Here is a 19,853-nt window from a genome sequence, read left to right as displayed (position 1 = left end):
AGAGAGCTGCAGAGGGCCAGGGTGGAGTACCTGGGGCCTCCCCATAGGCCCTAGCATTCCCCAGCCCTCTTGTGTCCCCTGGAAAGGATCCGCTCCCAGTGGGAGAGAGCCAGCAGACAGGTCTGAGCCGGTCTGCTCCTCCACAGACAGAAGAACAGGCTGGTGGGGGGGGGGGGCTGAGATCTTGGTGGGGAGTGGTGGTTGTAACCCCCACGTCTCCTGTGAGGAGCCAGGAGCAGAGGGGACTTACGGCCTGGGCACACCCTACCACAGCCTGGGGCCCAGCCCTTGCCTCCTTTGGCTAGCCTGCTGCTACTTGGGGTGTCAAGGGTCTGGGCCCCCAGGTGTGAAAATGGTGCCTGCCCACCTCTTCCCAAAGAGCCAACATCAGTTCTCCACTTCCCCTCCCCTGGGCTGGGCAGGTTCAGGCTAATCTGCGCCAGAGCTTCACAGCAAACATTGATCTGTAATAAAACCACAATGTGTGTTCAGGAGAAGGGATTCCAGACACAGAAAAATCCAGACACACATATACACTCACACACATACACACAGATGCAAAACATACAGCTCTGGGAGGGCAGACAGCAGCAGTCCTGAAAACACAGCTAAACACGGACCCATACACTGAATCAAACGCACAAGCACGATGAGTTCTACACATCTCCACGCCATAAACTTTGTCTTTCAAAACCCAAGCCTTTTCTGACGGTCCATTTTCCCTGTGTTCCCATAGCCCTTTCTGCACAGCTCCGTAACTGCATTTGCACTTGGCGTTGTAATTATTTGTTGGCCAGTTTGGCTTCTCAGGTAATCTGAAGATTCTTTAAGGGAAGGGATCCTGTCTTATGCAAGTGTACATCCTCAGCATCTAGCATGCAGCCTGGTATTTAGTTGATAGGAGTAGGTGAGGTGCTTAATAAATAATTGTTGAATTGACGAACAGAAGAATAAATGCATTCTGATAACGAGCCATCCGTGCCTGAGAATCCCTCAGAAGCACAGAGCGTAACCAGTGCGTGCTACTCAGGCCTTTGGCCCCGCCTTCTGATCTCCTCGTCCCCTGACCTTACTGCCTCTTAGCTTCTTCAAAGGCCCTCCTTTCTCCCTCTTTGCTCAGTGTGAGACCACGAATTTGAGTACCACCTGAGGGCTTGCAGGCAAGGTAAGGGTTAATGACACCTCATTAGTGCTTAATTGGAGGAAGGAAGCTGCCTGGCACCAGACAGGTGGGCAGGCCTGCCCCTGGCTGGAAGCAGGCATCCCTAGTCCCAGCACCCTGCCGGGCATGGGGGTGAGTTGGCCCTGGAGACCCTCAACTCAGCCCGGGGCACCTCCCTCCACCATTCGCTTTGCCAATTTAGTCTCTAGGCAGTACAGACCAGTCCTCCCCATCTGTCGCCAAACATCCAGAGGGAGAGGCAGACTTATCCTTTCTCCTTTAGCTGGGCTGTGCCCCCTCCCACCCCTTGAGAGACTGGAGGCTGGGAGGAGAGGTTGGGTAAGGAACTGGACAACTGAGAGGTAGATTAGAGAGCCACTAAGGGATAGATTTGGGATACAGACAAGCAACAGAGCTGGGGATGTGGAGATGTCTGCCCAATTTGACCTTAAATGAAGAGAATGCAAATGAGATGCAGAGTGTATGCAGATGAACGCGAGGATCTCAGAATTAACATTCCGGATGGCATCAGCTCCATACCCAGGACCCCAACGCTGTTGCCAATACTCCCCTCCTAACCTTCCTGGGTTAAGTGGCACTGACCATTACTTTGAGTGAGAAAAGGGATCTCAAGAAAAATAAGAGCTTGGTTGGGCTAGGACTGCAGGACCTGGGAAACAGAGCTCCACCCTCGCCTCCCCGCCCCCATCTCAAGCACCACCCAAGCTGCCATTGAAGCACAAGCAAAGACCACTCTCCAGGTTACCCTCGGACGCACCGTCGGTTGCTATGGGGACCCCCTCCACTTCCAGGCCCGAACCAATGGGCATCACCGCTGATGACCTCATGCCCCAGGCTCGGGGATTCTATTGGTTATGTGGAAGCCAGAGTGCCCCTCTCCAGCTGCGTCACCGCTGGGGATCCCCCGACGACCCCAGCTGGTGTGTCCGACTGAAAGAAGGACGCGCTGGGAGCTCACAATTTGCTGAATGAATGAATAAGGAAAGGAAGGAAGGAATTAATGAAAGGGAAGAAGAAAAGAGGGTGGGGTCACATAAAAAGACCAAAACTTCTGGGTTCAGTCTCTAGGGAAAGACACGCAACCTCAGATAGTGGGGAGCTGGATCCTGGTCGGTGGCTCGGGCTCTCAGGTTCTCGGGACAGCAAGACAGAGCGATGCAAAGACGAGGGGAGTTTTTGTGTCGTTCCGGAGAGACTAGGGCAGGCCCAGCAAATTGAGGGCCCCACCCTCGGCCATCTAGCGCCGCTGAGTTTAGGGGAGATCGGTGACGCCCCAAAACCTGCAGGTCTGCCCAGCCTCGTGGAACCGCGCCCCGGAACACGCCTCGACGACTTCTCATGGGTAGGGCCCAGAGCCTTCGGCCCGTCTAGGCCCCATGAGCGGACTTGGCCCTCGCTGGAGACGCGCCCTAGGATTGAAACAGCTGTCCGCACAGGGCCCAGGCTGTGAGGAAAGTGTAGGGAGGGGCTGGCTGGAGGCCTGCGGCCGGCGGGCCTGAGTTTGCACCACCTACCCCGCCCCGCCCCCCTTCCCGGCCCAAGTGCGTGGCTGCCCAGGTGTCCACCCTTACGCCTGCAAGGAGCTCGGCGGCCGGCGAGGGCGTGGGTCTGTGTCAAGGGTGCGCGTCTGCTTGAGACGAGGGCGTGTGTCTGAGTGCGGGGAAAGCCGGCGGGGCCCCGCGTCTCTCTCGCACATGCGTTATCAGCGACGCATCCGCGCGCTGGACACATTCTCGGGAGCGAGGGCCCGGCTTGGTCCGCGAAGAGAGGGTGTCTGGGGCCGCTGGGAGCAGGATGAGACCCTCACAGTCCTCAATGCCGGGCTAACCAGTCATCCCCGGCCTGCGCCGCCTCTGGTTTCACTGGAGAGGCGCGAAGGTAGCAGTACAGTCGGTTTCCAAGGTGACATATAGGCACCCTCCTGGATGACAGTAGAGACTTGAACTCGAACTCAGGACCGGAAGACCGAGCCCATAGCTCATGCTTCAGCTCAGACTTCACTCTCTCCACTCCAGCCCCTCGCCCCGGCTAAGGATCGTGTTTTGGGGTGAGGGTCCTGACACGAATACACAGGCACACACACCCACAGACATGGCATTTGATGAAAGTGGCCTTGGATGGGGGGAGGGGACAGGGTAGACTCATGTCTGCTTCGGCCGCCGTGCTGTCCTCCACCCCAGGCCTCAGCCAGAGCAATGGAACCAACCCTGAGGGACCGGGGTCCGACCCAGGTGTGCAAGGGGCTGGGACAAGGGTTCGCAAACTCCAGCACTTCGGTCTGGTCTGTCAGTCTCTGGACCCCCAGCACCCTCCGCGGCGCCCCCCCCCCGCCCCCCCGCGCGCATGTTCACACGCTGCCTCTTGCCGCCGCAGCCCCGCCGAGCTAATCAGCACAACATCCACCTATCGATCGTTGGCTGGGTGCCAGGCGGGTCGGCACTGTGCCAGTGGAGGCTGTGGGGCACTGGGGCGGGTAGAGCATAGCTTCGGGGGAAGGGACACCCCTTCCCTGGCTCCACCCCAGGACGCCGTTCAGAAAGAGGGCCCCGGTTACTCTTGGGGGGGATCATAGCCTTGTCTGCTAGAGGTGGAAGAGACAGAGTGGGGCTGAGAGCAAAGGGGGCCCTCCCTCCCCAGCCCCACCCCCTCCTCCTTATAAAAGCGAAGAACAAAGAGGCCGCTGGGGAAGGAGGCTTTGATCTGACCCCACCTTCCCAGTTCTAGGCCAGGCACCGCCCAGACCGTCCTTGTGGGGGGAGGGATGCCCAGCTCTCAGGGACCCAGCCATTGTGTCTTTCTACTACCCCTTGCTTTTGCCTCAGTGCCCTGCTTGGTGCTACCATGGCTTGGGCAGTGCCCCAAGTGGGTGGGCAATCAGGAGCACCTGTCCCCTCCCCAGCACAGGAAGCCAGCCTGAGAGGTGGTAGAGGGTGCCAAGCTCCACAGCTGTTGCTGGCACCCACCCCACACTGCCCAGAGGGGTGCCTACTGAGGCCTGGCATGGATGGCCTGGGCACAGCTGGCAAGGAGGTCAGGCCAAGCCAAGCTGAGAGCAGAGGCCGCAGGGAGCCCCCCTGTGTTAGGGAAGGAGCCAGAGGGCAGTAGGTTGGGGAAAGCAACAAAAAGATGGGAGGTTTATTGAAGGTTTGGTCCAGACACTTATAAAAATACAAATCGGCATGAAATTTGACCTCATGGCAAGTCCGTCTTCACAGAAGACAAGTGAGTGACCCCCTGGGGAGGAAAGGTGCTGCCCCAGGGAAGAGGCCCACAGGGCACTGGGCACAGATGGCAGGCCTGGGCTTCTTGCTTGACCTGGTCCAGCAATCCACCTGTCCCCAGGTCTTTGGCCTTGGCCCCTAGCAGGCTCAAGGATCCGATCCCATCAAATCCCAGTCTTCCTGGGGGATGGGATGAGAACATCAAAGCAGCTGACAGAGACCCTATGTTTGTCTCGCCTCTGCTCCAGGGTGCCCAGGGCCGTCTGCAGCTCCCCTGCAGCTCCTCTTCAGCCTGTGATGAGGAGGCCGGCACCTGCAAGGGTCACCCCAGACCCTCTGACTTCCCCAATCATTCTTCCATCTTGTCTATCTGGCTTGGCACTCCCAGCTCAGGTAGGGGGCAGGGGCCCTCCTCCAGGGAGTCTTGGGAGGGCTCTGGTTCCTGGGGGTGGCAGGAAGGGTCCGCTTGGCTCAGAGAACTCTCAGGAGACGCAGAATTGGGAGCAGCAGCAGCAGCAAGAGACAGAGGGGGCTGGGAGTGGCCCCCCCTTGCCACCCTGACGTGCCACTCTCTCCAGGGCTCCCAACAGGATGGGCTGACTCAGGCTCTGTGAGGGGGAGGGGGTAGCATCAATGGGTCCTCCTGCTTCTGCAGCCTCCTTCCTGCTCTTCCCATTAGCTGTTCACTCGCATCCCTTTCTTCGGGGTCTCCCAAACCAGCCAATCCCTTCCCGTAACCTACCACCTGATCTTCCCTAAGCCCCAACTTCCAAGTCTCCCCCCAGCTGCCATTAGAGATCACCAGTTCAGCTAAGGCCTTGGAGGGCCTTGCCCCTGGAGATGCCATTCCCTTTGTGCAGTGGAGGCTTCCACAGGCTAAGTGGGGGAGAAGAGGCCCCTCAGAGTCTGATGCTCCCAGATTTCTCCCACTCCTCCCCTCACTCCCTGCAGCCCCACACTGGCCAGAAGGGTTGCTCCCCTGCCCCAACCCACTCACTGTCCTCCTTGCAGCAGACAGACACTTGGAGCCTCAAGCACTGGCCAGGACTCTCCGGAGTTGGCACTGCTGGGTGGTGGGAAATTGGGAGGAAGAAGTTAGCACAAGTGAGTTTGCATGCCCCAGACTTGGTTTCAAATCCTCCCAGCTTTCCTTCTCTCCAGTTCCCTGGAAAGCTTTTCCTTATTTTTGGGCCACATCTAGGTGTCAGGCCCCATCTGTGACCCTACTCGTGTCCCCTTTCCCGGCTCCTCTTCCTCTCCCCTCCTCTCTATGGGCTCGCTCTAGATGTCCGCCTACTCGGTCCTGGACTCGGGCCCCCTGCCCGCGCCCCACCCCTAGGCCTGGACTCCTTCCCAGTCCTCTCATTCCCCCACCCCTCAGGCTCTCTGCCTTGACTGGCAATGGCAGGTAGCCTCATTCCCCTCCCCACCTTCCCCAAGAGGCAGCCAGTGTGTCCTTCCTCACTCACAGATGTAGTAGTAGGTCTCTCCAGGCAAAAACTCGAAGCCAAGGGAGAAGGGTGTGAAGCGCTGAATCTTCTCTGAGAATCGAACAGGGCCAAAGGGAGCGAAGGGGAGGGAGCACTCCCAGCGCTTGAAGGCACCCGGCCCCTCCGCCCGGCAGGCCTTGTAGCCCGGCCAGTCCACCATGTATAAAGCAAATGTCTCGGGGCCCTCAGGGGGCCCTGGACCCTCATAGTGTGGGCAGAAGATGTCTAGGTAATCCTTGAGGCTCAGCTCCACCACGGCGTCTCCTCGAAGCAGCCTGCAGGCATAAGGCGGGTGAGGGCGGAGGGGCTCAGGGCACAGCACATCTGGGGCGCGAGGGTCAGAGATACCCTTTCTGATGGTCCCTGCCGGCCAATCCCCCACCTACTGGAGAGGGAGCTGCTTAGGAAGGCCTGAGTTCCCCAGACGGACAACTCTTGAGAGACAAGGAGAGTGCAAGAAATGGACCAGGTAACCAATTCACAGTTTCAGAGAGGCTAAGGGACTGCAGTGCCTATGATGACATGGCTCAAATAGGAGGCGACTCACCACACCCTAGTTTTTAGGTGGGAGCTGCCACTCATCTCTCTAGTCCTAGTGCCCAACACAGGGCCTGGTGTAGCACCTGTGCTGCATAAATGTTAGGTGGATGGCTGTTGGGAAGAAGCTGGGGCACAGAGGCAAGGGGCAGAGATCTGGGCCCACAGTGCAGTTGCAGACTAGAGATGGAGACTGGGAACAGTCTCCTTATTAACAGATGCATAAAGAGGAAAGCTGCCTTTTAAGACTTTGATTCAATGCTGAAAAGAATACCAGTTAAAAAAAAGAATGAGAGAGTGGATGGTGGGAACCTCCCTTTTTTTTTTTTGCCAGGACAATGAAGTGTCAGACATGGAGGGGAGTCCCCTCCACATATCTCCCAACCTTTGCCTCCTCAGGACTCCCTTCCACCTCCTGGGAGATGCCTGGGGAAGCCAGTACAGGTGGGAAGACCTGGGACATGCTGCCCCCCCTCCAGCACCAAATAGAGCATGAACCGCTTCCTCCCACCACCCCCACTATCCCCAGAGCCCAATTTGACTTCTGAAAGGCCCCCAACTGTCTCTCAATGGGTGGTCTCAAGACCACCTGCATCTGGAGTTCTGATTAGAAATGCAGATTCCTAGGCTCAGCTCAGAGCTACTAGAACACAAGCTGGGCCTTTGTATGTTTTGTTCCACGGCATCCCCAATGCCTGGAAAAGTGTCTTGCACAAGGACAGAGCTCAATAAATATTTGTGGATTGAATGAATGAGCCAGAAACCTCAGGGTTAGGGGCTAGGAACCTGAATTTTTAACAAATCCTCCAAGTGATTCAGAGGCAATGGTCTGGAACAGAGAGAGAGGAATTCAGAGTTGGAGGACAACAATAGCTCTTATCGCACAGCATTGGTATTGTAATGACCTGTCCTGAAGCCTGCTCGCCCAGGGGTCCTCTGGGATCCCAGGGGGCAGAGCCTAGGTCTTATCTCCTACCCCCCTAGCACCCTAGCACAGGTCCCAGCACACAGTACAAGCTTAATAAATGTTAGTGAGTGAACAAACGAAGTCAGATTGTCTTAAGTAGAAAATCTAAAAGGAAAGCAGATGGAGAAAGCAGAGAGAGACAGGGAGAACTGGGGAGGAGGATGGAAACAGGAAAGAATATCGAGGTTCAAAGGCAGGCAGCTCAGGAGAGTGAAAGAAGTAATAGTTTGTATCTGTACAGCCTGCATCTATCTCTTTCACACACCTGACCTGTTAGTGCGCCTGACTTCCCAGGGTACTAGGCATTATTAGCCCATTTTACAGATGAGATAACTGAGGTTAGGGAGGTCAGACGACTTGCCTAAAGGTGATTCAGCTAGAAGGGCAGGGCCGAGACTGCACAGAAATAGAAGCACTAATGATGACCAAGATGAAAGCAGAGTTACGGAATGAGAGCAGAAAGGAAGAGTGAGCGCCAAAGGGAAGGCCAAGCGAGCTGGAGAGTAACCTTCTTTCACAAGAGTAAAGCCCACCCCCCACTCAAGTCCCCCAGTTCCAGCTCCGGCCGGAGGGAGGCTGGGGATCCCCAAGACAGAAGCGAGGGGGCGGGGCTCGGAGTGCAGGCCGAGGCCCCCCGGCTCCCGGCTCCCAAGACCCCATCGATTGCCTTCGGGGCTGGGGTCCGCCGCTCGCCCCCCAACGCTTGCGGGCGGGGGTGGGGGACCCCGGGCGCGCCTCGCCCCTCCCTCCTCCCCCGCCGGCTCAAACAAAGGAGCCCCGGCGCGCGGCCGGGTGCAGGCGGCGCCGCGCACAGAGCGAGTGTCGGGCGCGCGCCCGGCCCGAGAGCGCGCAGGCCCGGCTCGCCGCCCGCCGGTTTCCGCCCGGCTACCTGGGGTTACTGGAGTTCCAGTAGACCTCGTGGCGGAGGCCACAACCCCCCCGCAGAGGGGAGCTGAGGAGCGCGGCCCAGAGGACAGTCAGCAGCAGGGGCTGCAGCCGCATCGCCCCCCGGGGTCTGGTCTGGTCTGGCCCGGCCCGTCCCGGCCCGCTTCGCTGTCGCGGCGAGAAAGGTACAAAGTGCAGGGGGATGGGGGGGGGGGCTTACGGGTAGGGGGGTGGGGTGCCGAGACTCACAGGCCACGCCCCTGGATAACTTTCCACCAGTGGGGGCGCGTCTCCGCCTCTTCATTCAAAGCCAACTCTTGTTAACCTTCTGTGCGCCGTAGCGCACGCCAGTTTGGGCAAGCTCCTGCTGAGGCTGCACCGCATTTTAAGGGGGCGGCGAGGAGGGACTTATTCCACTGTCTAGGAGTTGTTTTAGGGAGGTCGTGTCTGTATTAATGCAGGGTAGAAGGCCTTATTAAATCTCTGGAAGATTTAAATATGGGCCCACGCCTTTTGCCCAGAAAGAGACGGGCGAGGGTCCACGAAGCGTGTCCAGCCACCTTAGGCACCATTGCTTCTTTTTCTTTGCACATCTAGGGATAGAGCGAGGGCAAGGGACAAATCGCCTCCTGGGACGCTCCCCTCCCTCCCCGTCCTTTGCAGAACCTCAGGTGGCAAGCTCGATGCCCACCTTGGCGTTGGCGCCTGTCCCCTTGCAACCCACACCTTCGTTCTGGGCAAACGAAGGCCATAGTCTTAAAGACAAAGTAATGAGGTGGTTGCAACTTGTACAAAGCACCTTTGTTCCAGAACCCTCGGGGGGGGGGTGGGGGAGGAGGGAGGCAGGTGCACGGCCTTGGAATCGTGGGAGCCGCCGCCCCGCCCCGCCTCCGCTCCGGGGCTCTGAGAACACCAGCCAGTTCCATTTTTCCCAGCCACTGGTCAGAGGGAGGGGACGGCGAGGCCAACAGCTTGGCCGGTTTGTCGATGGCCGCCGCCAAGGGGCCGCGCAGCGTTGGGGGCGAGGACTTGGTGACTGGGGGTGGCAGAGGGCGTACAGCGCCCTTTGTGGTACTGGATCGTGCAGAGAGTCATCCCAGACTGGGGCAGAAACGAGCCGCGAGCATCCCAGAGACACTTGCTGACCCAGCCTGGGACTCTCGCCCGCCCTATCCCGTCTTCGTCTGAGGCGGCAGCGTCTCCTGGCGGCCAGACCTGCAATCGCGACAGGGGAGACCCTCCTTCCCTAAGGAGACAAACTTCGAGGCACGCTCCCAAGACCTCACTTTTATTGCAACTCTGCAGAGACAGGCTGTGCGCACCTCGCTCAGCTCCGTCCAGCTCCCAGAGCCTCCCCAGCCCCCAGATGCCACTGAGTGGGCGGGTCCCCAGGGTGCTGCTGGACAGCACGTGGAAGTGCCCGGTGTCTTAAGACTCCCGCTCCGCAGGGTCAAGGCTCCAGCTCCTTCAGTCACCGCGGGGAACTCCAAGGGTCGGGTCTGCCTGTTGAAGTCCTAAGTCCAGGTTGGAGGCAGCAGAGCCTCAGGAGAGGTCAGAGGTAGAGCGAGGACACTGCTGGGGGCGGAGGTGCAGGCCTGAGGTGCGGGAAGCAGAGAAAAAAGGTCAGAGGTCCCCTTTCCCCAGACCACTCGCCCAGCCAGCCCATCCTCAGCGCCCCTCCTCCCCTACCTGGAGGGTACCACTGGGGGCGGGATTTCAGCTCCAGGGTCAGGCAGGTCACCGGAAGGGCGCCGGCCCTGAGGGTCGGCAGGCAGTGGCTTTCTCGGGGGTGGGGGCTTGGCGGGCCCCTGAGACTGAGAGACAGAAGGCAGGAGGCCAGCGTGGGAGAGGGTATCATGTTGCCCACCTCCAACACACTGGTGTTGGGGAACCCCAGCTTGAGGGGCGGCACCAGAGGTCACCTTTGTCTGCAAGCACACCTGTCACCATTAAAGATGCCACTGGGGTATGTGTCCTCAGGCACAGGGGGCATCTTACCACCAGCACCACGGCCAAGGCTACCAGCACCACAGCCCTGGGTGGGGGGAGAGGCTGTGCCCTTCTCTCCCTCCACTGTTACCTTCAGGCGCCTCACCACCGGGTCAGCGGGCAGAGGGCGGGTGGGGGGATTGGGTCGGTCAGCCAGCTCAGCCTGAACAGAGAGAGGGGCAGTGACTATGAGAGCACAGCCAGGAGCAGTGGGCATGCAGTGGGTCTCCCGAGGGGTTCGGGTCAACATGCAAAGTCAGCCAGGGGGCAGGAGAGAACGGGGACATGCACATAGGGCTTTGAGTGCATGCCAGCAGATGCCTCAGGGGAGAAAGGTGTGGGTCACCGGTGGTGTCCCTGGCCGGCTGCAGTCCCGCCACTGACCACCAGATGGTGGTAGAGACCAAGGCAGGAGGCTCACCCTCTGCTGCTTCTGGGGCTCAGAGTGTCTGAAGGCTGAGGGGCACCCTGGTCCCCTAATGAAGAGCGCCACTGGCAGGGAACAGGGATGAGAACTGCAGTTGGGCACCAAGCCTCCCACCTGCCCTGGGCCAGGGCGGGGCCTGACCCAGATTTACCTGGAGTCTCTTGGGCACAGGGTCAGGAGGCAGCGGCCTGGAGGGAGGGGCCGGGAAGCCAAGAACCCTAGCCTGCCGAGAGAGCAGGAGGAGCAGACAGGCACAGGGGGCAGGAGCGGGGGAGAGGGGGCAGAGAGACAGATGTGGGCAGAGAAGTGTTACTGCTCGGGGAGGGGCAGCCAGGGCCCCAGGGGCAGCGGGGCTGTGCGTGCAGTTATTCAGCTGCATGCAGAGGGGGTGACAGGTGGTGGAGTGGTGGGCATGCAGACCACCTCCGCACACACGCTCCTGTCCCCAGATCCAGAGGGCTCAGGGCAGGGGAACTCAGCAGCCCTTCTACACACGGTGACCAGGGCCTCATCAGGTCCTGGCACACTGAAGGCCACTCTGAGCACCACCCCCTAATGCCCTCCAGGGGGCACCATTGCCGGGAGCACAGGTAGACCCACCTTTCAAAGCCACCGGCTTGGCCAGCTCAGAGAGCACAGCACTCCCTCCTCTAGGTGACTGCCCCTCCCCAGTCCAGGCTGGACTCTGCTTCTCAGCCTGCAGCCAGGGGAGGGGAGGCGAGGGGAGGGGAGGGCTGGCCCTGACTCCTCTGACTGACTCTTGGGCGATGCAAGTCTTTCTCTGAGTCTAGAGCCTTCAATACCCCCACCCCAGGGCCCAAGCTGGATGCCTGGCCAGGGCGGGGGCCCTCTCTCCTTGGCATACAGACGTACCTTGGCACCTGGCATCGGCATGACCCTCTGCGGGGGTCCTGGGCGCTCCGGGGCACCAGACTGGGCTGCCCTGAGCATGGAGAAAGGCAAGGAGGGAGAGGGCCCAGCCTCAGACCCTGTTCTCCACCCATTTGCAGCCCTTGAGTGGGGTTAACCCTTTGTGGCCCCTTGGAGCATGGTGTAGGCCAAATCAGAGGTGGGAAGGGGAAGCTGATCAGCCTGAGGGAGGGCCCCACTTACCCAGCACGGGGGTTCCTAGAGAGAAATGGTCCTAGCACCCCAGCTGCCCCACTCGGGTCTACATGTGAGATGAAGAGTTACGGGGCACATGTAGGGAAGGGAGATGTGTGGGGTGTGGTCCGGGGGGCTTGGGTTCAGAACCAGGTGCCAGGGGCTGCCCGGGGGGGTGGGGGCAGAGCTCCAGAGCTGTTGTCCTAACAGAACTGTTGAGAAAGCTGGTAGCAGGGAGGCTGGTACCTGTATTGGCAGCTGGGTCCCTTGAGCTGGCAGAGTCGCTGGTGCAGGCGGGCACGGTGCCAGTAGCTGGCACCAAGCAGCACCAGGACCAGCAACAGCAGGAGGCTGAGGGGCAGCCCTGTGGTCAGGGCACTGGTGGCTGTGGGTGAAGGCAGGTTTGACGGTGGGCAGGGCTAAGAACTCTACACCCAGGAAGAGGTGGGGGGGCAGGGAGTGGGGTCAGGTGATCAGAGAAGATGACGGGGTCAGGGGTCACGGCGGTCAGAGACCCAGCCGTGAAGGGGTCAGAAGAAAGAGGGATGCTGAAGGGTGCCCCTGCTCCCCCACACCATGCTACCTCTGATGTGGGTGGTGCAGTCTGGGGGCGCCCAACCCTCCTCACAGCGGCAGTGTCTGTTGCTGTCGCAGACCTAGGAGGTACAGGTTGAACAGTGAGGAGCTGTGCCCTCTGGGGCCGTGTTTCCCTGTCCCCAGGATCTCAGATGTCCACAACTGGAAGGCATGCTGAGGATGACAGGGCGGAGGGCTCCAGTGCTCTGGAGAGAGGGACTCTTTATCCACACCAGAGGAAATTAGATTGAACTCACATTGTGAGTGCCTTCTATCTGCCGGGCACTGTGCTAGAAGCTTTCATACTCATCGCGTGTAGCCCCAGGAAGTGGGTGCTATTATTATGCCCATTAGTTCGATGAAGAAACTGAGCTCAGAGAGGTTAACAGCCTGCCCTGGGTGCCACAGTTAACACGTGGTAGAGTAAGGATTAGGACCCAGGTGTGTCTGTTTCCAAAGCCCACCATGCTCTTCCTTCCTGAAGGCTCCCTGCTCCCCTCTCATCTCCCTCGTGCCAGCTCACCCCATGCCCACGGCATTTGCTTCGACATTCCTGTGCTCCCAGGATCTCCACCGGCTGGCACTGATGGTCGATGCACACCTGCCCAATGGGGAAAGAAAAGCAAAGATCACCCTCTCACAAGCTTTACCGGCACTGGGCGGCCAGCATGGCCGAGGCCCACCCGACTTTTGCAGATGGGGAAACCAAGGCTCACAGGATGACAGGACTCTGCTCCATCTGAAGTGAGACTCTGAACTCCCCTCAGCGTCTGCGCCTTTTGCACTGGTGGCTAGCGAGGCCTGGGCGCTGCTCGCAGCAGCCCAGATATCCCGCCCCACCTGGTTCTGCCCATCTAGGCTGCTCACCAGGCCGGGGCCACAGGCTGTGCCAGGCAGAGTCAGGAGGGGCTGGGCCACGTCGTTGCCCAGGTCCAGGTGTACCCAGCTGCAGTTCAACTTCCGCTGGGTCCCGTTGGCCTCCAGCATCTCCCAGTGAAGATCCCGGGCTGAGCCCAGCAGAGGCTGGGCCCTCCCCCCCTGGCACTGGAGCTGCCCACAAATGGCATCTCTGGGGTTAGGGGGGAGGTGCAGGGTCAGTGGGGCGTAGCCAAGAGTCCCACAAACCCAGAGGAGGAACCAGGTTCCCTCACTTACCTAGGGGCGCAGGACACATAGCTGCCATCAGGGCTGCGTCCACAGCTCCCAAAGGCGTCCCCCCGCGTGTTGGCAGTAAGGAGGCAAAGAGGTGCGGCGGGCTGGGCCCCAGGCCCCCAGAGAGCCTGGCACTGCTGGGCATAGGAGGCACAGCGCCCTCGCATGCACACGGCCTGTCCACCAGCACACGGCTCACCGTCCCCCAGACTGACATCAGGGGGGCACTGGGAGCTGTCTCCGGGGCAGAACTCGGGCAGGTCGCAGTCGCCTCTGGTAGGGCGGCACTGCCAGCCCGCCGGGCGCAGCTGTGGAGGGTGGGTGAGCATCAGTGTGGGTGCTGGGCAAATCCGGCCAGGCCTTGGGAGTCAGAATGACCTTTCCCACCCTGGCCCCTGGCAGGTGGGCTCCGGGTGGCCAGCCCAGTCTGTGCCTACCTGGCAATCTTGACAACAGAGTCCGTCGGATGCGCACTGTGCCCCTGGCCTCAGCTGGCAGGTGGAGTAATCACAGCAAGGATCAGTGCAGTCCTGTGGGCGAGGGCACAGGGGGGCCCAGCCTCAGAGCCGACTGGGCCTGAGAACCTACCCTGACCCCTCCCAGAGGCTGAACCCAAAAGGATGCACACAGCAAATGAGAGCTAGAGCCCAGCAATCTAAGCGCTGTCCCTGCAGACAGGGAGGTGCGGAGGGGGCTCCGGAGGCTTGGAGATGGCTGATGCGCCAGGGTGAGGGCACAGAAGTGAGGGGGCAAGGCTCTGGGTCAGGGGCTCACATCTGGGAAGCCGCAGTCACACTGCTCGCCGGGCTCCACCAGCATATTTCCACAGATACTGGCCTTAGAGGACAGGCTGGACAGCCGTTCAAAGAGGCAGCTGCCCATTCCACCCAGGAGGGCTTTTTCCAGGGCCTGTCGGCTGCAATTGCTGAAGTTCAGGCCTGGTAGGAAGCTGGGGATGGAGGCAAGGAAGGCTGGGTTTGTGGACCGCTCCCTGCTTCCCCCCCGCCCCCCGCCCCATGCCCTCTCCATCCTGCAGTTACTCACTCTGTGGAGGCCTCCATGATGCAGCTCTTGGCTGGGGCTGGACCTGGACAGGGGCAGCTGTTCCCAGGGGGGTTGTGACCCAGGCCAAGGCTGTGGCCCAACTCATGGGCTATTGAGGAGGCGACTCCCAGGATGCTTATGGAGTGGTCCTGTCATTGGGGAGGGGATACCCCAGGTCCAGCACCAGCCTGACTGCTCCTGTTATCTCCTCATCTGACCTCTTGGGCACTGAGGAGGCACCACCTCCCTCTTTAAGTGCTTCTAAAGTAGGAGGAGAGCCCAGGCCTGGGTGGCAGGAAACCTGGGTTCTAGCTCACCTTTGTTCCCCTCTCTCACTATAGGGCCCTGGGAGAGCACCTTTGTTCTTTGGGCCTCAGCTGCCCCCTCCTCCCCCAAGAAATGGGAAGAGCTCATAGGTGAGGACACTAAGGAGCTAGACACAGGCGAGGGGACCCTGCCTGCAGAGGCTATGTCACGCGCCCCTGCCCTCTGTACCCTCAGCTTTGGGGTTAGTAACTTTGTCGGGTGTTTCAGTGAATAGATGATACCACATTTGCGAGGAACTGAATCAGGAATGGGGAGGAGAGGTGGAAATAGCTCACCATGTTCACGCCTCCTGAGAACTCAGGAGAACAGATGGAGTTCTGAATGGCCATGCCCACCATGGGCCCAGAGAAGGAAGTGGCACTGTGGGATTGAGAGGTCAAAGGTTAGGGCCCAAAGCCAAGGTGGCCAGAGCTTCAGGGCCTCAGGTGGGGGGTTGGGCTGTGACATTGGCCAGGCTGGGGGCAGAGCTGGGCCCAGCTGCCTGAGCCTGGGGGGTGTCTTACGTCACCAGCTGGGCACTGTCGTGGGGCAACCGAGGCAGCAGATCTGTCCGGCGCCAGCGGAGGAAGCCGTCTAGTGTGAGACCTGGGTGCTGGCTTATCTCTATCAGGTTGCGCTGGGTCCAGGCCTCCAGGCCCACTAGTGCCACCCGGACATTCAGAGGCCTGAAGAACTGAAAGAGAACTGGCGCTCAGGAGAGGGGATCCTGTGGTCTGGAGCCATAAGGATGCTGCCAGGTCCAACACTCACTGTGTCCAGGAGGAAGGCCACTTCCAGGGTGCGGTTCAGCAGGCTCTGGAAGTCCCGGTACCTCTGGACCTGTGGGTCAAGAGAGGTCACCATGAAAGGCGGCAGGGCAGGCACAGGTCAGGACAGGACGTGCAGGGGCCAGCAAGCTCACTTCGGAATGGTCAGCCACAATCACCAGCTCAACAATCTTGGTCTCTGTCACCACGTCCCGCCTCCACTGTGGACGAGAAGGAACATCAGACACACCTACCACTCACCACCAGCAGCCACGCACGGCTGACCAGGCTGTGTCTACACCCACCCTATGTGGTCAAACAAGAGAGTGAAGAGCCCATTTTACAGAGAACCACTGAGAGCCTGAGAGGCCAGGGACTTGCCCAAGGTGGACTAAGAATAGGTTTAAAAGCTGGGAGTAGAGGCCTGCTTTTCTGGCTTCAAATTCACTGCTTTTTCCAAATTAAAATAATAATAATAATAGCCAACACCATCAAACACTTAACACATGCCAGGCAGAGTTCGAAGCATTTGCATACATGTGTATGTATATAGATTCATTTAATTTTCACAGCAATCCTATAAGGTAAGTAGTTTTATTATCCCCATTGAAGAAATTAGGAAATTGGATTCTTCCTACTTTATGACCAGTAACCATGTATTTGCTATATCCAAGTAACAGCTCTCTGCATTTGGATCGTAAGACAGATGAGGAAATTTGAGTCAAGTACCTGCATCCAAATCCTGGATATACCATTTGTTAGCTGAATGGCCTTGGCCAAGTCACTTAACTTCTCCAAGCCAGTTTTCCCACTAAAATAGAGCTGTGGATAGCTCTGAGGGCCTGGGGGCCAGCCCTGGGGACGACAGAAACCCAGCCTTCCTGCCATTCGTCCTCACCCGGCGAAGGTGACGCTGTCCCAGGGGGCGCTCTGGCGGAGCCTGGGTGGGCACAGATGCAGGCCAGCTCAGGGCACAAGTGTGGCCCGGCAGGAGAAGGTCTTGGATCCGGGAGATAACAGGGGGGCCCTGAACGTCCCCGGGCCCCAGCTCCAGGGAGTAGCTTCTCTCTGGGGACAGGATCACCAAGCCCCTAGGCAAAGATGCAGGAAGTCACAAAACTTCTCGGCTCTATGCCTCATTTACCCTCACTCTTCACCTTCATGGAAGTGACCCCTTATACCTGAGCCCAGAGCAGGTGCAGACAGAGACCCAGGAGTTGGCGTGGCCCTGCACTCTTCCCTCGTAGCAGCAGTTCTCCTACGGCAGAGAAATGTGAGTGTCAGCTTGAAGGCCAGATCAAGATTTGAGGCCAGGAGGCTAGCCTGTGGGGCAGGACATGCAGTGTCCTCCCATCCTCCAGGGATGGCACCTGCCAGCTGCCCCTTTCCTTCTTCCCTTGGGCCAGAAACAGGGCCCAAGACAGACTGACTCACCAGAGTGTGTCCCTCACTGACCACCCGGGTGCCATCAGGCTGGTACCACACCAGGGTTGGACGGCCTGAGACTAGCTCCCTGTGGAATGAAGAAAAAGGAGGGTGGTGTCAGCTGCCTCCCAGGGTGGTGCAGTGACAGCCTGAGGCCTGGAGGTGGCAGAGGGGTGGCTGGGGGCCAGGCAATCCCCCCAACCTTCCTGCTTCCCCTGGAGGCAGCAGAGTACGGTGGTTGGGCCACCAGGCCATCTGTCAGGCTATCTGGGTTCCAATCTAGTTTTCGCCACCCACTAGGTGTGTGACCTTGGGAGAGTTCTTTAACCTCTCTGGGCCTTGACTTCTTCATATAGAGGCCAATAATAATATAGAATAGTATCTACCTTAGAGGGTTGTTACGAGGATTTAATGAGTTCAAGCTCTTAGTACCTGGCACATCGTAGGTGCTATATAAGTTGTTAGCCGTGTTATTATTAATATTACCACTATCATTATTACCTATTCTGTAGCAGCTCCAGGATATGACTCTCGCCATCCAATTCCAATTTGATCCGCAAAGCCTCAGGCAGACTGGTCTGTGGGTACCAGAGGGCATGTCACCTCCCTGGCCCTATCTGAAACTCCTATCTTCTCTAACCAGAAAACCTCAAGCCCTCAGGAGAGCACCAACGATTAGATCATAGGTGGGGGGATCCCGAGGGAGGGGCCAGGAAGCCCTGCCTGGCCTGGGGCATTGTTCTGGGGGGTTGTGTGGGGAGGTCAAGGAAGGTATCCGAGCCGCCCCTTCTCGGCTTCCTGCCCAGAGAGGAAGTATCATGGAGGACCCAGTGCAGGCCCCAGCCCTTCCTCTGACTCAGCTTTAGAATTGGGAGGGGAGGGTGTTTGGTGAGGCCCTGACCCTCTCCAAGCACCCCCCCCCCCCGAAAAAACGGACAACGTGAGACCAAGAAAGTAAGTTTGGCCTCAGAATTTCCCAGTGGAGATGGATGGGTTGGGTGGGGCTGAGGCAGACAGATGTGTGTGTAGAGGGGAGAGGGAAATAAGTGAAGCCAGGTGCTGGGGTGTGGAGGGAGAGGCAGCCAGACCTGGGATGGCCATGCTACAGTGAGGTCCACTCACCTGCTCCTCAGCCAGTCTTTGCCTGCAGACACCTGATTATTCAGAGTGGTGGGTGGTGTGAGTGTATTTATCTGAGGGGAGAGGGAGGCTCACCTGAAGCACCTCTGCTAGGCTGAGCGTGAGGTTGTCCTGAAGGATCTGGGGTTCCGAAGGCCCGTTTGGGGCCCTCTCTCGCCGTGCCTGCTTCTCCTCAGTGCCACCTGCAGGGTTCCCAGGACACCCCAAGAGAGTGCTGAGAGAACGAGCACCAGGGCTGGCAGGGGCTGGTACCCCCCCACCCACCTGGCTCCCAGCACATCAAGGCCCTTCTCTGCTTGAAGGACTCCTGCATTGCGTTGCATGCTGGGACTTAACGGAGAATACTGGTGGGGGGATGACGACCTTCCCTCCAGTTTTTCCCTTTCATCCCACCAACCCTTCCACAAGTCCCCAGAGAAAGACGTTCGGTTTGCCAAGCCTGTGGCCCCTCCCTGTCCCTCTCAGACCAATCCCAGGTTCTCACAGGGACCCTCCCCCTGTTCCCACTCCCTCCCAACCGCCTCCCCCCCCCCCCAGGAACGCCCCCTCTCCGGACTGGGCGAAGCCTTGTGGCCTGGTGCCCACTCACCCTCCCTTTCCTCACATCAGAGATGCTGGGAACGCCCATTTCTGGGGGAGCATTGCAAACACCCCCCTCCCTAAATACCTCTCCTGCCCAGTGAGGCACACCCGCTCCCCACAGCCTCTGCTTCCTCCCAGAGTCCGCCCCCCCTCCCACAATAGCCCTCTCTCCTCCGGACACTCCACCCCCGCCTGCCCTTTCGGCCCCCGGCCCAAGACAGCAGCGGGAAGTGAAAGTTCCAAGGAGGAGTTGGTGTCCCAGCCTCTTTCCTGGCCGATTCTCCCCACTCCTGGCTCCTCCCGGGCCCCCTTCCGTTCAGCCAGCTTTCTGGTGGCATCAGCACCAGGGTGAGGAGTGCCTGGCCGCTCAGGCCTGGGATGAGGGGTCAGGAAGTATCCTCTTCGCCAAACCCTAGAAGCCGTGTCTACTCGGCAACCTGGCACCGGGTGGAACGGTCAGCTAGGCCCCAGAGGAGCGAAGACGTCAGTGCTGGGGAGCACAGACCCCCTACCGAGATCCTGAGGGGGTGCCGGGCCAGGCCCCGCGGTGCCCGGTCCCGGAGCCTGAAAGTGTCCGCGGGGACCGTGGAGAGGATGACCGGGCAGGGGGCACCGGCATCCCTCCTCCTTCCCTCCCCACTCCATCGCCCAGTCGCTGGGCCCTCGGCCCAGGACGGCAGACCAGGGCGGGCTGCGCTCTGCTTGGGGTCTCTCAGGGTATCCGGACGACCCCAGGACCCCAGTGCCTCTTGACTTCCCTGCGCGTCCTCCCAGTCTGCCCCCCCGCCCCCGGCCCACTCCCGGCCGGGTACTCACCTATATCTGGGAGCGGCCAGAAGGGCAGAGGGCTGCCCGCGCCCAGGAGCCCCAGGGCCCAGAGCAGCGCCAGCCGCATGGCAGCGGCGCCCGGGGCCGGGCGAGGGCAGCAGGTGCTGGGCGGAGCGCCGAGGAGCCGCGGCCGCCGGGTCTGCTTGGCGCACCTCGCAGAGCCGCGCAGCCACCAGGCCCCGCCCCTCCCCTCCCCTCCCCTCCCCTCCCCTCCCCTCCCCTCCCCTCCC

General features: G+C 59.7%; 2 protein-coding genes across 9 annotated transcripts; both read right to left on the bottom strand.

Annotated features, from left to right (window-relative positions):
• Window positions 1–4,289: 4,289 nt before the first annotated feature.
• Window positions 4,290–8,478, bottom strand: EFNA4 (ephrin A4). 3 transcript variants are annotated; one of them, XM_057725455.1, is made up of 4 exons: window positions 8,288–8,478; window positions 5,874–6,169; window positions 5,402–5,470; window positions 4,290–5,012 (listed from the first exon to the last, which is right to left on the bottom strand). In XM_057725455.1, the coding sequence occupies exons 1-4, from the start codon at window positions 8,398–8,400 to the stop codon at window positions 4,876–4,878; spliced, it is 615 nt and encodes a 204-aa protein (XP_057581438.1). In that variant the 5' UTR covers window positions 8,401–8,478; the 3' UTR covers window positions 4,290–4,875. The 3 variants fall into 3 exon arrangements, with proteins under 3 accessions (XP_057581438.1, XP_057581454.1, XP_057581447.1); XM_057725471.1 differs by having other exon boundaries at window positions 4,290–4,869; XM_057725464.1 differs by having other exon boundaries at window positions 5,402–5,467.
• Window positions 8,479–9,555: 1,077 nt separating this feature from the next.
• On the bottom strand, window positions 9,556–19,826 carry ADAM15 (ADAM metallopeptidase domain 15). Of its 6 annotated transcripts, none has more exons than XM_057725407.1 (23): window positions 19,612–19,826; window positions 18,289–18,395; window positions 17,575–17,651; window positions 17,083–17,161; window positions 16,830–16,906; window positions 16,547–16,739; window positions 15,804–15,869; window positions 15,653–15,721; window positions 15,406–15,575; window positions 15,178–15,262; window positions 14,576–14,724; window positions 14,306–14,480; window positions 13,969–14,061; window positions 13,535–13,839; window positions 13,247–13,448; window positions 12,903–12,980; window positions 12,387–12,459; window positions 12,050–12,188; window positions 11,573–11,642; window positions 10,851–10,922; window positions 10,224–10,435; window positions 9,973–10,097; window positions 9,556–9,878 (listed from the first exon to the last, which is right to left on the bottom strand). In XM_057725407.1, exons 1-23 carry the CDS (start codon window positions 19,688–19,690, stop codon window positions 9,826–9,828), a joined length of 2,748 nt encoding a protein of 915 aa, XP_057581390.1. In that variant the 5' UTR covers window positions 19,691–19,826; the 3' UTR covers window positions 9,556–9,825. The 6 variants fall into 6 exon arrangements, with proteins under 6 accessions (XP_057581390.1, XP_057581391.1, XP_057581394.1 ...); XM_057725408.1 differs by having other exon boundaries at window positions 10,364–10,435; window positions 19,612–19,825; XM_057725411.1 differs by lacking the exons at window positions 10,224–10,435; window positions 10,851–10,922 and adding an exon at window positions 11,300–11,396 and having other exon boundaries at window positions 19,612–19,825.
• Window positions 19,827–19,853: the final 27 nt, after the last annotated feature.

The sequence above is a fragment of the Hippopotamus amphibius genome, chromosome 1 (genome assembly GCF_030028045.1).
Source record: "Hippopotamus amphibius kiboko isolate mHipAmp2 chromosome 1, mHipAmp2.hap2, whole genome shotgun sequence".
NCBI classification, from domain to species: domain Eukaryota; kingdom Metazoa; phylum Chordata; class Mammalia; order Artiodactyla; family Hippopotamidae; genus Hippopotamus; species Hippopotamus amphibius.
This window is presented reverse-complemented; position numbering and strand designations above follow the sequence as displayed.

Coding starts and splice junctions, on each gene's coding strand:
- ADAM15 (XM_057725407.1), bottom strand. CDS start 19,690: ATGCGGCTGGCGCTGCTCTGGGCCCTGGGGCTCCTGGGCGCGGGCAGC. Junction 14,062..14,305: donor GTGACTGCGGCTTCCCAGAT/GTGAGCCCCTGA, acceptor CCTCGCCCACAG/GACTGCACTGATCCTTGCTG. Junction 12,189..12,386: donor CTGCACCACCCACATCAGAG/GTAGCATGGTGT, acceptor CTTCACCCACAG/CCACCAGTGCCCTGACCACA.
- EFNA4 (XM_057725455.1), bottom strand. CDS start 8,400: ATGCGGCTGCAGCCCCTGCTGCTGACTGTCCTCTGGGCCGCGCTCCTC. Junction 5,471..5,873: donor AGAGACCTACTACTACATCT/GTGAGTGAGGAA, acceptor CCCACCACCCAG/CAGTGCCAACTCCGGAGAGT. Junction 5,013..5,401: donor TGTCTGCTGCAAGGAGGACA/GTGAGTGGGTTG, acceptor TCCCCCTCACAG/AGCCTGAGTCAGCCCATCCT.